The 12648-nt window shown below is 35.5% G+C and overlaps 3 protein-coding genes across 3 annotated transcripts in view; 2 read left to right on the top strand and 1 right to left on the bottom strand.

Annotated features, from left to right (window-relative positions):
- Positions 1-3208, top strand: part of LOC17887342 (endoribonuclease Dicer homolog 3) — a 7397-nt gene extending 4189 nt beyond the window's left edge. The window contains 10 exon segments of the mRNA XM_006293257.2: positions 1-162; positions 247-341; positions 438-667; positions 743-952; positions 1037-1504; positions 1593-1865; positions 1967-2293; positions 2376-2493; positions 2596-2707; positions 2799-3208. The exon segment at positions 1-162 is cut by the window's left edge and continues 18 nt beyond it. Of these exon segments, the coding sequence (XP_006293319.2) occupies positions 1-162; positions 247-341; positions 438-667; positions 743-952; positions 1037-1504; positions 1593-1865; positions 1967-2293; positions 2376-2493; positions 2596-2707; positions 2799-3003 (2200 nt within the window). The 3' untranslated portion in view covers positions 3004-3208.
- A 2191-nt stretch (positions 3209-5399) lies between these two features.
- On the bottom strand, positions 5400-7811 carry LOC111830628 (cyclin-A1-4-like). Its single transcript, XM_023783113.1, has 9 exons — positions 7761-7811; positions 7343-7405; positions 7143-7205; positions 6994-7056; positions 6674-6921; positions 6410-6575; positions 5843-5980; positions 5565-5687; positions 5400-5459 (listed from the first exon to the last, which is right to left on the bottom strand). The coding sequence occupies exons 1-9, from the start codon at positions 7809-7811 to the stop codon at positions 5400-5402; spliced, it is 975 nt and encodes a 324-aa protein (XP_023638881.1).
- A 1803-nt stretch (positions 7812-9614) lies between these two features.
- LOC17887506 (putative F-box/kelch-repeat protein At1g12870) lies at positions 9615-11074 on the top strand. Its single transcript, XM_006293141.2, has 3 exons — positions 9615-10065; positions 10389-10542; positions 10621-11074. Exons 1-3 carry the CDS (start codon positions 9615-9617, stop codon positions 11072-11074), a joined length of 1059 nt encoding a protein of 352 aa, XP_006293203.2.
- Positions 11075-12648: the final 1574 nt, after the last annotated feature.

Raw genomic sequence — 12648 nt, forward strand, 5'->3', positions numbered from 1 at the left:
TTCGTCTGACAAAAATAGTCTCGAAGAACTTGTGGTCATTGCAATTCATACTGGAAGGATATACTCTATAGTCGAAGCGGTAACGGCTTCTTCTGCTATGAGCCCATTTGAGGGTGACGTCTCATCAGAATATGCTACTTATGTAGAATATTTTAACAAAAAGTAAGTATTGTAGCTATGGCTGTTCTTTCAATCTACTTATGATAGCTCTCTAGTTAATGTTGTCTCATATTCTCATTTAATCAGGTATGGGATTGTTTTGGCGCACCCGAACCAGCCATTGATGAAGTTGAAGCAGAGTCACCATGCACACAACCTTTTAGTCGACTTCAATGAAGAGAGTAAGTTGTTTCCTTAACACATGGATACATTTTGTATGTTATCAGGATATTGTAGTATACGAGCGCTAAGATGTAGTTTTCAATGTAAATGGACAGTGGTTGTGAAGACAGAACCAAAAGCTGGCACTGTTAGGAAGAAAAAACCAAATATCCATGCGCATTTGCCTCCAGAGCTTTTGGTCAGAATTGATGTACCTCGTGCTGTGGTAAAATCAATCTACTTGCTGCCCTCAGTGATGTACCGCCTAGAGTCTTTAATGTTGGCCAGCCAGCTTAGGGAAGAGATTGATTGTAGCATTAATAACTTCAGTATATCAAGTACATCGGTATGGTTTTTGACACTATCTGTCATTTAGAGGTGAAACTATCTAGCTATCTAACTTTATTGGTTTATATATCAGATTCTTCAAGCACTTACAACACTTACATGCCCCGAAGCGTTTTCCATGGAGCGATTGGAACTGCTTGGGGATTCAGTCTTGAAGTATGTTGTGAGCTGCTATCTATTCCTTAAGTATCCTGACAAAGATGAAGGACAACTATCACGGCAGAGGCAATCGATTATATCTAACTCAAATCTTCATTCCGTGGCAACCAATCGAAAACTACAGGTATCTTCTAATATTCTGTAAGTAATGTCTTATATCAGTTAGAACACTAATGAAATATCTTTTATATTGGGATTGGTTTGATAGGGATACATAAGAAATGGCGCATTTGAACCTCGTCGCTGGACTGCACCTGGTCAAGTTTCTCTTTTTCCAGTTCCTTGCAAATGTGGGGTAGAAACTAGAGAAGTACCATTGGACCCAAAATTCTTCACAGAAAACATGACTATCAAAATCGGGAAGGCTTGCGACATGGGTCATAGATGGACAGTTTCAAAATCTGTATCAGATTGTGCTGAGGCCCTGATTGGTGCCTATTATGTAAGCGGTGGATTGACTGCTTCTCTCCATATGATGAAATGGCTCGGTGTTGATGTCGATTTTGACCAAAACCTAGTCATTGAAGCCATCAATAGAGCTTCTCTACGGTGTTACATACCTAAAGACAATGAGCTCACAGAGTTGGAGAGAAAGATCCAACATGAATTCTCTGCCAAGTTCCTTTTAAAAGAGGCTATCACACATTCCTCTGTTCATGAATCCTATTCATACGAGGTATGGCCTCATCATTTTAACCCTGCATTATTTGGTTAACTCACACCTAGTTTTCTAATCTCATGCTATCATTTTGTTCCTCAAACAGAGGTTGGAGTTTCTTGGCGATTCTGTACTGGATTTTCTAATCACCCGTCACCTTTTTAATACCTACGAACAAACTGGGCCTGGAGAGATGACCGATCTTCGTTCTGCATGTGTAAATAATGAAAATTTTGCACAAGTTGCAGTGAAAAATAATCTGCATAGCCACCTTCAACGTCGTGCTACGGTTCTTGAGACACAAATAAACGAGTATCTGATGTCCTTTCCAAAGCCAGATGAGACTGGTAGATCAATCCCTTCAATACAAGGGCCTAAGGTAAAAAAAACATACTTGCATGACCATTTTAAGTCCCTGCCTGAGATTTTCAGATTACAAAAAGAACAAACAGGTTGACATACTTGTCTGTTTTGGTTTAGGCTCTTGGAGACTTGGTGGAGAGTATCGCTGGAGCATTGCTGATCGATACAAGGTTAGATCTTGATCAAGTGTGGAGAATCTTTGAGCCGATGCTTTCTCCACTTGTTACTCCAGATAAACTTCAGCTACCTCCATACCGAGAGCTCAATGAGCTATGCGACTCTCTTGGGTATTTCTTCCGAGTGAAATGTTCAAATGATGGTGTCAAAGCACAAGCCACGATCCAGTTGCAGCTGGATGATGTTCTTCTAACTGGAGATGGATCTGAACAGACAAATAAACTGGCCTTGGGAAAAGCAGCTTTGCATCTGCTTAGGCAACTTGAGGTAAATGTTCTGATGTTTCTACTTGCGTGTGTTGGTGTGTTTACAATGTCTTCATTTGCTGAAACTTTATTTGGTTCTTCAGAAGAGAAACATTTCACGTAAAACTTCAATCGGGGATAATCAAAGTTCCATGGCTGTTAATCTTGACGGAGAAACTCCGGCTCCAGATTCTAACGAAATCCAGAGTATAGTGATTCCAGGTGAGCGTGTAGAAACTGTTTTTTTACCTTAAACATATTCTTCTTTTCTTCTTCACTTTCTTGGTTCCAGGATTAAGCATTTCATGGTTTTATGATTTTCAGTTATTGGACCTATAAACATGAAGAAAGGTGGGCCTCGTGGAACTCTACATGAGTTCTGCAAGAAGTATCTCTGGCCAATGCCTACTTTCGACACCTCGGAAGAGAAATCGCGGTGAATTCATCATCAATTGTGTCTTATTTTGGTTCAGTGTCTCCTGAGTATTGACCAGTCTTAAACTGATAACTTTCTTGTGTCTGGTCAGAACTCCGTTTGAATTCACTGATAGCGGTGAGAAGCGGACTAGCTTCAGCAGTTTCATATCAACCATAACGCTACGGATACCCAATCGTGAGGCTGTGATGTATGCCGGAGAAGCTAGGCCTGACAAGAAGAGTTCTTTTGACTCTGCAGTCGTGGAACTGCTCTATGAGCTTGAGCGCCGCAAGATACTTACCATACAAAAGTAAACTGATTTCGGCTATTAACAAGTTATGACTATATGATTCACATTTAGTGATTTCGAGCGGATTGATCTTGCAAAAGCAAAAACTCGAATCCAGTTTAAAAGCTTCCTCATCTTGATATGTCTAGTGTATCGACTAGTTTTAGATTGTTTTGTATGTAAATCTCTAATTGATCTGCTCATTAAATTTATACCTTAATGATAAGCAACCATCTCACCATACCAATCGATTGGAAGAAGTAGCGTTATAAAATGGTTTTTGTACACCAACTCCATTCTCTCACTGTCATGACAACAACAAAAAAAAAAACATGAGGTTCATATACCTAAGAGTGTAGCTTGGATGGCAAGTTAATTATAGAAATGAAGAAGAACATGTACATGAACCTTTCTGTAAGAAGTCTCATGTAAATTAAAAAAGCTTCAACCACTGTAAAGCACTTTTGGAGTGGGCGAAGAATCTTCTTTCCGCAGCATCGTAGCAACGTTAGAACAACATTATATGTAGTATGTTAATTAGGGTATTTTAGTATTAATTTAGTATTAAATTTAAAAAAGTAGAGTTTAAGAGCTTTAATTTTGTTCTTAGTTTTGAGATGTATTTATTGGTAGGATCTTAAGTTGGTTATCTTAGAAAACAATTATTTTTTTAAAATTAAATAAATTTATAATTTATAATTTAAGAAAATCTTATAATTATTGCAAATTTAGAATTTGAAAACATACATAAGAGAGAAATTATAAGATAGAAATTATAACATAAAGTACAATAAATTTAAACATGATTGCAAGAAAATTTACCCCAAATATGTTCGACTAAATCGTTATTCAATTGTTCATGCTTAGCTCGATCCCAAAGTCGAGTTCTAGCGGCCATCAGATCGACGAGATTTGAAGGCATATTTGTATTATGCGAGAAATCCACTCGTGTATTTTCGGCAATTTCCGCTTGTTGAAATTCGGTGACATCAAACTGAGTATACATATCTCGTTAATCTTAATTTGAGTAAAAAAAAAAAAATTCCATTATATATTTATCATCTTAGCCAATCAGAAAAAAAAAAAAAAAAAAACAATCAGAGTCTGCCACGTAGGCGTCTCTTAACCCACCAAAGGTTTCTTCTCCAACATACTCTAGCATAGGTATCTTACCATTTATTATGCTTTTTGATTAAAATTTAAATGACATTAATGCTAAGATACTGCTTAAATCCTGCTGATAATCCTGGTCTTATATAAATAAAAGTGTATAGCAGGATTTAAGAATATTGTGTAAAGAATCTGTTTGATTTCTCATAAAAGGAACCAAATTAAGTTGTTCAATATAAGCCATAGCTTATGGACCAATATAGCTCATAAACCCCTAAACATATAAATCATAGATCACTAATACACATGACTTGTATCTTGAGCTTGGAGGAAGTTGCGGGAAGCTTCAACAGATCCTCTTTGATAGGCTTGGGCAAAATACCCGGACCCGAAAATCCGACCCAAACCCGATCCGAACTCGAACCCGAAATCTAGAAATACCCGAACATGTTCTATATCTCTAAACCCAAAAATCCGAACCCGAACCTGACCCAAACCGAAACCCGAACGGATATCCTAATACGTCCATAATATAAATATATGATAATAATTTTTTAATAATATATATATATATATATATACTTGTAATAATCTAATGTCAAATTATCCAATTTTTGTATATTTTGGATTGTTTTAAAGTTCTAAACTCCTATTTAAATAAATTTAAGTAAAAAATTATATAGGTTTTGGAATTTTTAATTAGTTTGGGCATATTTGCATACTCAAATTTTGAATTTTGAGAATTACGGGTAACCTGAACCCGAACCCGAAATACTCGATCCGAACCCGAAATCTATAAATACTCGAATGGGTTCTATATCTCAAACTCGAAAACCCAAAAATCCGAAATACCCGACCCGAACCCGAACAGGTACCCGAACGCCCATGCCTACTCTTTGAGTTGCATCTTACTTCATTTTCAGTAAGAAATTTCTAATGTGTTTCAGCTCACTTGGATTTCCTTGATACCTCATCATACATAGCATCATTATTTGGAGGATCTCAAATCATAGTATAAAGTTGAGAATCTTAAGCAGTATTCTCTGGATTTTTTGTATTCAAATGTAAAGAGTGAGTCAGTTCAGCAATTTCTTCTTATCACGTAAGTTAAATAGTAAGAATCCTAATATCCTAAATAAGTACGTACCAAATATTTTTATTTATTTTTCTAGGAATATGTAATATCATACACAACCGTCAATGTAACGTATATAATAGAATTTCTATAAGAATCTGAATCTATATGTATATTTCTAGAAAGCAATACACTGTATATAATAGGTTCTCTCGATGTAAAGTATCGGGGATACGCTAAGAGAAGAACTCCTCCGGAATCGAGTCTCTGCATGGAAGAGATGCTACACCTTCAAACTATAAGAAAAATGACATTGAAGGTTACATTAATTAACAATTAAGTGATAAAGTGTTATAATAATTGATAAAACTATATATTTTGTTCTATTTTATTTTACTTACGTGTGATGAAGTATATTTGTTCCTAATGTAATGACATACTCCATATCGCCTTTGAAGAAAAATTTCTAGCAAAAGGGTGACTGCATTTCGCAAGTCACCCTTTTCGTAAACCCATACAAAATCCTATTAACAAACAAACATATATGTGTGTTAGATTCAGAAGAAACATAACCAAATGGTTTGAGTGTAGGATTGGGTTTGGTTTGGGTCGGTTTGAGTTTGGTTTGATTTCGTTCAGGTTCGGTTAAAATGTACAAAGAAAGAAATTGCATACATACCGTAGTAGGTTTCTCATTCTGGCGCAACACATATTGAGCCAAAAAGACGGAGGCTGCTGCTAGGAGAGACGGAAGAAACCCCGAGAACTCTCGACCGAGTAGTGACAGTTCCGCTATGTACGAGCAGAGACATTGGAACTATAAGAAGGAATTAAAGAAAGAAAATTGGTTAGTCACAGTAAACAGTCCAATACATTTATTTTGTCTTAGGTGATACAAAAGAGAGCTAAGAAAATATTAAATCAGTCACTTAAGCGCATTTAATTCATTATCATATCAGTGCAACTACATTTCCAAAATAAAACAACCCCTTATTAATGAACAACAGAACTTATAAATGTTACGACAAATACAATGAGTATATGTGATTCAAAAGTAAACGATCAAGACCATGACTAAGAAAGCAAAATCATAAAATCCAAGCCAGCCAACAATAGAGACAAACAAAACTCAGATTGCCATGAAATGTAACGGTGATAAGAGAATAGATGCAGTGAATGACCATAAGTACTAAACTACAATCCCATGATTCAAGGCAGTAGAGAAAGGTGATTGCAGAAAACTCACAGTAGCATCATGTTGTGCCGTCATGCTCAGATGTAGATCTACAAAAGTTTTTGTCGTTGGCCCAGATAGCCTGTAGTCAAAACTTCGAAGAATCTGTATCTCCAACTCTAGATTTCGAATAGGGAATACCAAGCTCTCAGACTTGTCAATACCATACTCGTACTTCCTTTAAAATACAAAAACAAAAAACAGAAAAAGAGTTACTAAAGTTATAAATTATAAGAAATCATCAAATAGTTATCTCAGTTTGCAAACACAACTAACACTGCGATGAAGAGTGACAGAGTGATCGCGGTTTGAGGATCTATCGGGACTGGTCCTTGGCCTACTTGAAACGACGCAAAATATTTGTCAAACACAAGGACCGCCAGTGGGATGGCTTTAGGGTATTGAGCAGCCTTTTCCGAAGCTAGCATTGTGTCAATTGTGGTGGCTCTAGTGTTTTCATCTATTGCTGTGATAAGATTTATCTCAGGTTGCTGGCTGATAAGCAATGTAGCGAACTCACGGGCCTACAAGAAATGATTCATACACATTCGTTGGCAAACGTTTATTCTGAAATTAAACTGATACAACACACTAACCTCATTAATGCCAACTTCATTAGCTTGTATAGGTTCTGCATCCTTGAGTTCAGCTATCATTTCCTGTGAAAACATAAGAAATCCTGATGAGTGCAGAGTCAGCATGGGAGAGGCAAAGCCAGAAGCGTTAGAAATATTTTGATTTATGCCTCCTCGTTGCAGGTAAGATCCATAGTAGCAACATCTTGTTCCTGATCGATATCTTCACTCTGCTGGAACAAATTGAACACAGAACACAAGTTATTGAACTTATACAGAGATCTCGACAAATCTAATAAAGCAAAATATAGAAATCTATGCAACAACAAAACCACAACAAGAAACATTCAACTCAAGCAGATATACTTGCCTCCTCGTTGCAGGTAAGATCCATAGTAGCAACATCATGTTCCTCATCGATATGTTCACTCTGCTGGAACAAATTGAACACAGAACACAAGCTATTGAACTTATACAGAGATCTCGACAAATCTAATAAAGCAAAATATAGAAACCTACGCAACAACAAAAACATCATCAAATCATCTGTTCTGAGAAATCCTCAAAGCCAAAAGCTTCTCGCGATTGAACTATGAGATTACGATCTCGCTAAAGAAATCGGAGCTTGATCGATCACGAACTAAGAAATTACGATCTCGGGAGCAAGATCGATCACGCACCAATTCTGAATAATCATCGAAACCTAAATCCCTAAAAACCTAAAGCTCATCGGACTGAACGGAGAAAGAATCGGAGCAAGATTGATCATGAACTAACTAACGACTAACCTCCGATGATGAATTCAAGATTCTCTGCCTTTTCTTCAATGGTGAACTCATCTTTTCTCAGGAACTCAGAGATGAAAACAAAAAAAAATGGCGAGAGGAATGATCGGAACAAGGAACAAAGGAAGAAGGAAGAAGGAAGAAGGAAGAAGAACGATCTTATAGTGAGCGGGAGGAGTATTCTGTTATGCATTTCACGAAAATACCCTCCAACTTCTCCTATTATTACAGTCCTGCCACTACTCTTTTTCCCGCATCTTTTTTGAAACTCTCATTATATTATAATTCTTTCTTCAAGTGCCCTCCGCCTTCCACTTTATTACTGCAACTGCCACTCCCAGAGAACTGTAACACTAACGTACATTTTTTTATATAAATGTATATTATGTATTTTTTTTTAAAAGGTCACATTTTATTAACTAAATTTTTAAAATATATATAAGGAGAAATAATGGCTATAAAGCCACATTACAAAAAAAAAAAAAATGTGCTGGAATGTGCCATTCTCTACTTTTATTTTTCTTTTATAATTTTTTTTTTTAATCCAGTATCTACCGTTACAAACCAGCCTCTAATTTTATGACCCAATTCCAACTCTAAAACCTAAATAAGATTTTTTTTTTTTTGGGCAAAGATTCAACAACAAGTTTATAGTTCTCTTTAGAACTTAAAACAACCACTAAATTGTAAACAAAAAGAGGTTTTGGTCCAAGTTGGATCGACCCGGTTCGGACTGGATTTGGTTTACTACATTTCTCATCTTCAAATCTTCATAACTTCCTAACTGTAACTCCAAATCCGCTTCCGTTTTGATCCAAAATTCTTATCTTTTATGATCCAAATTTTAGATGGTTTCTCAAATTCTTAAGCTTTTCTTTGCAATCTTTTTGTGATCCAAAATTTCCTTTTGCCTCTTTAGCTTCAATTTTAGGACTCTTAATGCAAAAATACCTTAAACTACATGATTAATGCATATTTACAAGCAATAATAGTGAGTTAAGACCCAAAATTTATTAAAAAAAAAAAGAAAAAAGCTTCAAACCACCAAAATATCTTCACATCATCAAATCTTCGTTTTCACCTTCACTCACGTCCCGTCCTCCATAGCCACAACCTTCATTCCAGCCATTGATCATATATATATTCAGAACCTTTTTCATGGATCAACCACGCGACATTGGTTTTTGCTTATTTGTAGTTTAACCTTACACAATTAAAATTATTATATTGTAGTTTTTTCCATATTAATTATCATTTAAGAAACTTTTGTAATACAATTTGCATGAAATCATAGTTTTCACTGCTTTTGCGTCATAAGAGGGTAATCACTTACTAAGTACATGAAAACACATCATGATAGATTCCAAAAATTCACACAAAACTTCTTTGCCAGCAAAACGGAAGAACGTAACTAAGGACACTTCAAACGCCAAACTGAGACTCTTTACATGACACAACCACAAGTCCACAACCACAAATATATTGAGCTAAATATTTGAATCAAAACTCTAATTCAAACTCTCTAAAAGCTCCGACGTGATCAAGACTCGAGATTATTGTTCTCCAAAAGCTCAAAAGCTCATGGAATAGCCGAGTTTTAATTGTTTTCTAAGTTTGGTTTTGTTCAATTAAATGTTTTTTCGTAAATTTCTTCTTCCTTTTTTTTTTTTTTTTCCCACAAAATCTCTTATTTAATTTATAATTGCTTTAAAAATAATTTATGAAATAGAAATTTATGTGGAAGAATTTGATTGGTTAGGTGACTTGTGCTATTTTATATATTAACCTAATTAAACTCTTTCTCTCGTCATAATCTCACCCTTTTGATAGTTTAGGCCGTGATAGAGAGAAACCCTAATGGAGGGAGAGAAAAGAAAACGTGGAAACACTCCACAAGAGATTATAGACGAAATCTTGATAAAGCTTCCAGTGAAGTCGCTGGTGAGATTCAAAGCCGTATCAAGAGAATGGAGAGGAACAATGGAGTCAAAGTACTTCATAGAGAAACACAATCAATATCAGAAATCTCTACAGTTAAGGCAAGTGAGAATACTCATATTCTCAGAAGAAAAAAGATACAATGGTCTTTCTCTAGAGACTATGTTAGTTTCTGCCAGTGGACTCGTCTTACATGTTCCTCCATGTCTTTTACCCATTAGGTCTTTTAACCGGTTTGATTTTTACAAAATCACTATGCCTTGTGATGGTTTGATTTGTATCTATACACATACTCGTATATTTAACCTTTTCAATCCTGCCACCACTATCCGACGTAGACTTCCTTATCCCACTTCTGATATTTGTGACGGTACGTACTTGATTTCCCTTACTATGTTTTACATGTCTTTATTGGTTCATATATTTTGAAACTCATGGATTTGAGTCTATGTATTTTTTTCACATCCATATTAATAAACCATGAATCCAATGTGAAATTTAAAGAAAAACGAGTAAACGAATACATAAGATTTAAACCATGGAAACAATAACACATAATTTTGATAAGTACTTTAAAACCAATGATTGAATAATACGTTACTTTTTTTGTTTGGATTTCAAAATCCATTAAAATCCATAAACCAAAAAGGTTCTTGTTTATATATACTAGCTTGGTTTTGTTTATTGTAACAGGTGGGCATAGGGTATATACTTTGCTAGGGATAGGAAGAGAGAAGAGTGTGATAAGTCCAAGGTATAAGCTATTGTGGTACTACGAGCATGATTACAAACGTGAGAATAAATCTACTAGGTGCATGGTTTTTGCTCTTGACACTAACACTTGGAGGTACGTAGATCCACCAAACTGTCGAGTTCACCATAACCATCCTCTAATACACTTAGATGGAGTCATGTATTGCTTCAGCCACAACATGGAAAGAGCATGTCACCGTGAAAAGGATCTCAAGTTATTAGCTTTTGATCTCCACACAGAGACATTCGAAAGCATTTCGATCACTCCCGATATCGGGTGTAGAAGCTGCCACGAATTAAGCATGTGCGTTCTTGACCATCGTATATGCATTTTCAAGAGATTTGTTGATGACAAGGACCATGTTTTCAAGATTTGGGGTCTAGAAGACTTACACAAGAGATCATGGGAATTGATGTATTCCATAGATTTGACTTGTTTGCCGCCAGAATTCAAAGAGTGGAGAATCATCCCAATGGCAACGATCAACAATTATCTCATCATTTCAAATTGTAGACTTACCATGTGGCTCCTTTACGGTTCCAAAAGCTCCATTTTATATCGTGCGATTTCTCCCTTTCACTTGTACATGTCTTATTTTGAGACTCTAGTCTCTGTTTATCAATAATTATTTTGTTACTCTTAGCATTCAGTGATCTTGGTTCGAAATTCCATTATAACCTAATTATGCATATTTTGGTTCATATATATATTTTGTTACTCTTAGTATTCAGTGATCTTGGTTTGAAATTCCATTATATCCTAATTATGCATGATCTTGGTTTGAAATAACCTTTTCAATCCTGCCACCACTAGCCGCCGTAGACTCCCTTATCCCACCTCTGATATTTGTGACGGTACGTCCGTATATATATACTTGTGAATATATTCCCTAATTATGCATATTTTGGTTCATATATATTCCCTAATCCATTAGAATCTACCTTGAATCCAAGAAAAAATTGCTAAAAGAATATAGGATATTAAATAGTATTTGATAAACCAGTGAATTATTTTGTTACTTTGTTGTCAATAATTATTTTGTTACTTTTAGTATTCACTAGTTAGATTATATTTAGATTATACTTTTAGTATTCACTAAGTCAACAAGGTATAATCTAAGTAAACCAAAGTTTTTAGGTTTGGAAAACGCTCTAGCAGGCACTCGAAAACACTAAATCAACAAGGTTGTTGATCACCGGTAATTCACCTTTGTAGCATTCCGAAAACACCCAAAACATACACAAATAATATTTTCTTATTTCTAACAAAAAAAAATATAAAGAGACCATACACAAATGTACTGACCTGGACAGTAGAAGAAGTTAAGTGAAGGGTCTTGCCCTTGAGTCTTGACATTGCGTATCCCACTGATGAGATTTGTCACAATCGCTTGCTTGTAATCTTGTAAGAAATGAAGGTCCAATGTAGCTTTTTCACATTTTCTTAATTTTTGAGCAAACTTAAGTCACTCTTCTACATCCTTCAACTACACATTGAAAACTGAAAAGTTTTCTTAAATCTTATAATCTTAAACAAGAAAATGAAATGAATGAGGTCCATTGGGATTTATAAGAGGCCTCTAAATATTTGAAAAAATAGAAAACCCAAAAAGGCCAAAAACATTTAATACGTTTGACTAAAGTTTTGATCCAATATTTTTTTCTTACTGAAACAAAAATTAAACTAAACATTCGAAACTCATGTTCGTCTATAGCTCAGTGGCAGTGCAGGTTCAGAAAAAGAAAAGGGAATCACTTTTTAAGTCGAAGCTGATTCAACCATTCAACCCCAAAGATTCGAAATTTCCTCTACTCTTCTCTTTAAAGTGTGTTCCTTTATCTCCGTTGGTTCTTCATGCATTCTTCGTTGGAGCCGGAGAAAATGGAGGAAGAATCACAACAAGGAGGTGGTCAAGGAAGCAATTCGCTTAAGAGGAAGTTCTCTGAAATCGATGGAGCTCGAAATCTTGAATCTTTCTCTTCTCCTATGATGATTGACTCTAATGGGTATCTTCATCTTCCTCTGCTTTAACTTGATTTAGGGTCTTATGGGTCTTTGCTTTAAGTTCTGTTAGGATAATTCAGTAAAGTTTACATTTTTATTGCAGTAGTTATGAGTTGATAGTGTATGGGTCTTTCCTTTGAGTTCCTTTCAAAGGGTTTAGTGATAATTCAGTAAAGTTTACTCCTTTTTCTTATG

This window comes from Capsella rubella, unplaced genomic scaffold (genome assembly GCF_000375325.1).
Source record: "Capsella rubella cultivar Monte Gargano unplaced genomic scaffold, Caprub1_0 scaffold_5, whole genome shotgun sequence".
NCBI classification, from domain to species: domain Eukaryota; kingdom Viridiplantae; phylum Streptophyta; class Magnoliopsida; order Brassicales; family Brassicaceae; genus Capsella; species Capsella rubella.

Coding starts and splice junctions, on each gene's coding strand:
- LOC111830628 (XM_023783113.1), bottom strand. CDS start 7,811: ATGAGTTCACCATTGAAGAAAAGGCAGAGAATCTTGAATTCATCATCG. Junction 7,206..7,342: donor ATCTTACCTGCAACGAGGAG/GCAAGTATATCT, acceptor AATTTGTTCCAG/CAGAGTGAAGATATCGATCA. Junction 6,922..6,993: donor ATGAAGTTGGCATTAATGAG/GTTAGTGTGTTG, acceptor CATTTCTTGTAG/GCCCGTGAGTTCGCTACATT.
- LOC17887506 (XM_006293141.2), top strand. CDS start 9,615: ATGGAGGGAGAGAAAAGAAAACGTGGAAACACTCCACAAGAGATTATA. Junction 10,066..10,388: donor CACTTCTGATATTTGTGACG/GTACGTACTTGA, acceptor TTATTGTAACAG/GTGGGCATAGGGTATATACT. Junction 10,543..10,620: donor CTTGACACTAACACTTGGAG/GTACGTAGATCC, acceptor GTATTGCTTCAG/CCACAACATGGAAAGAGCAT.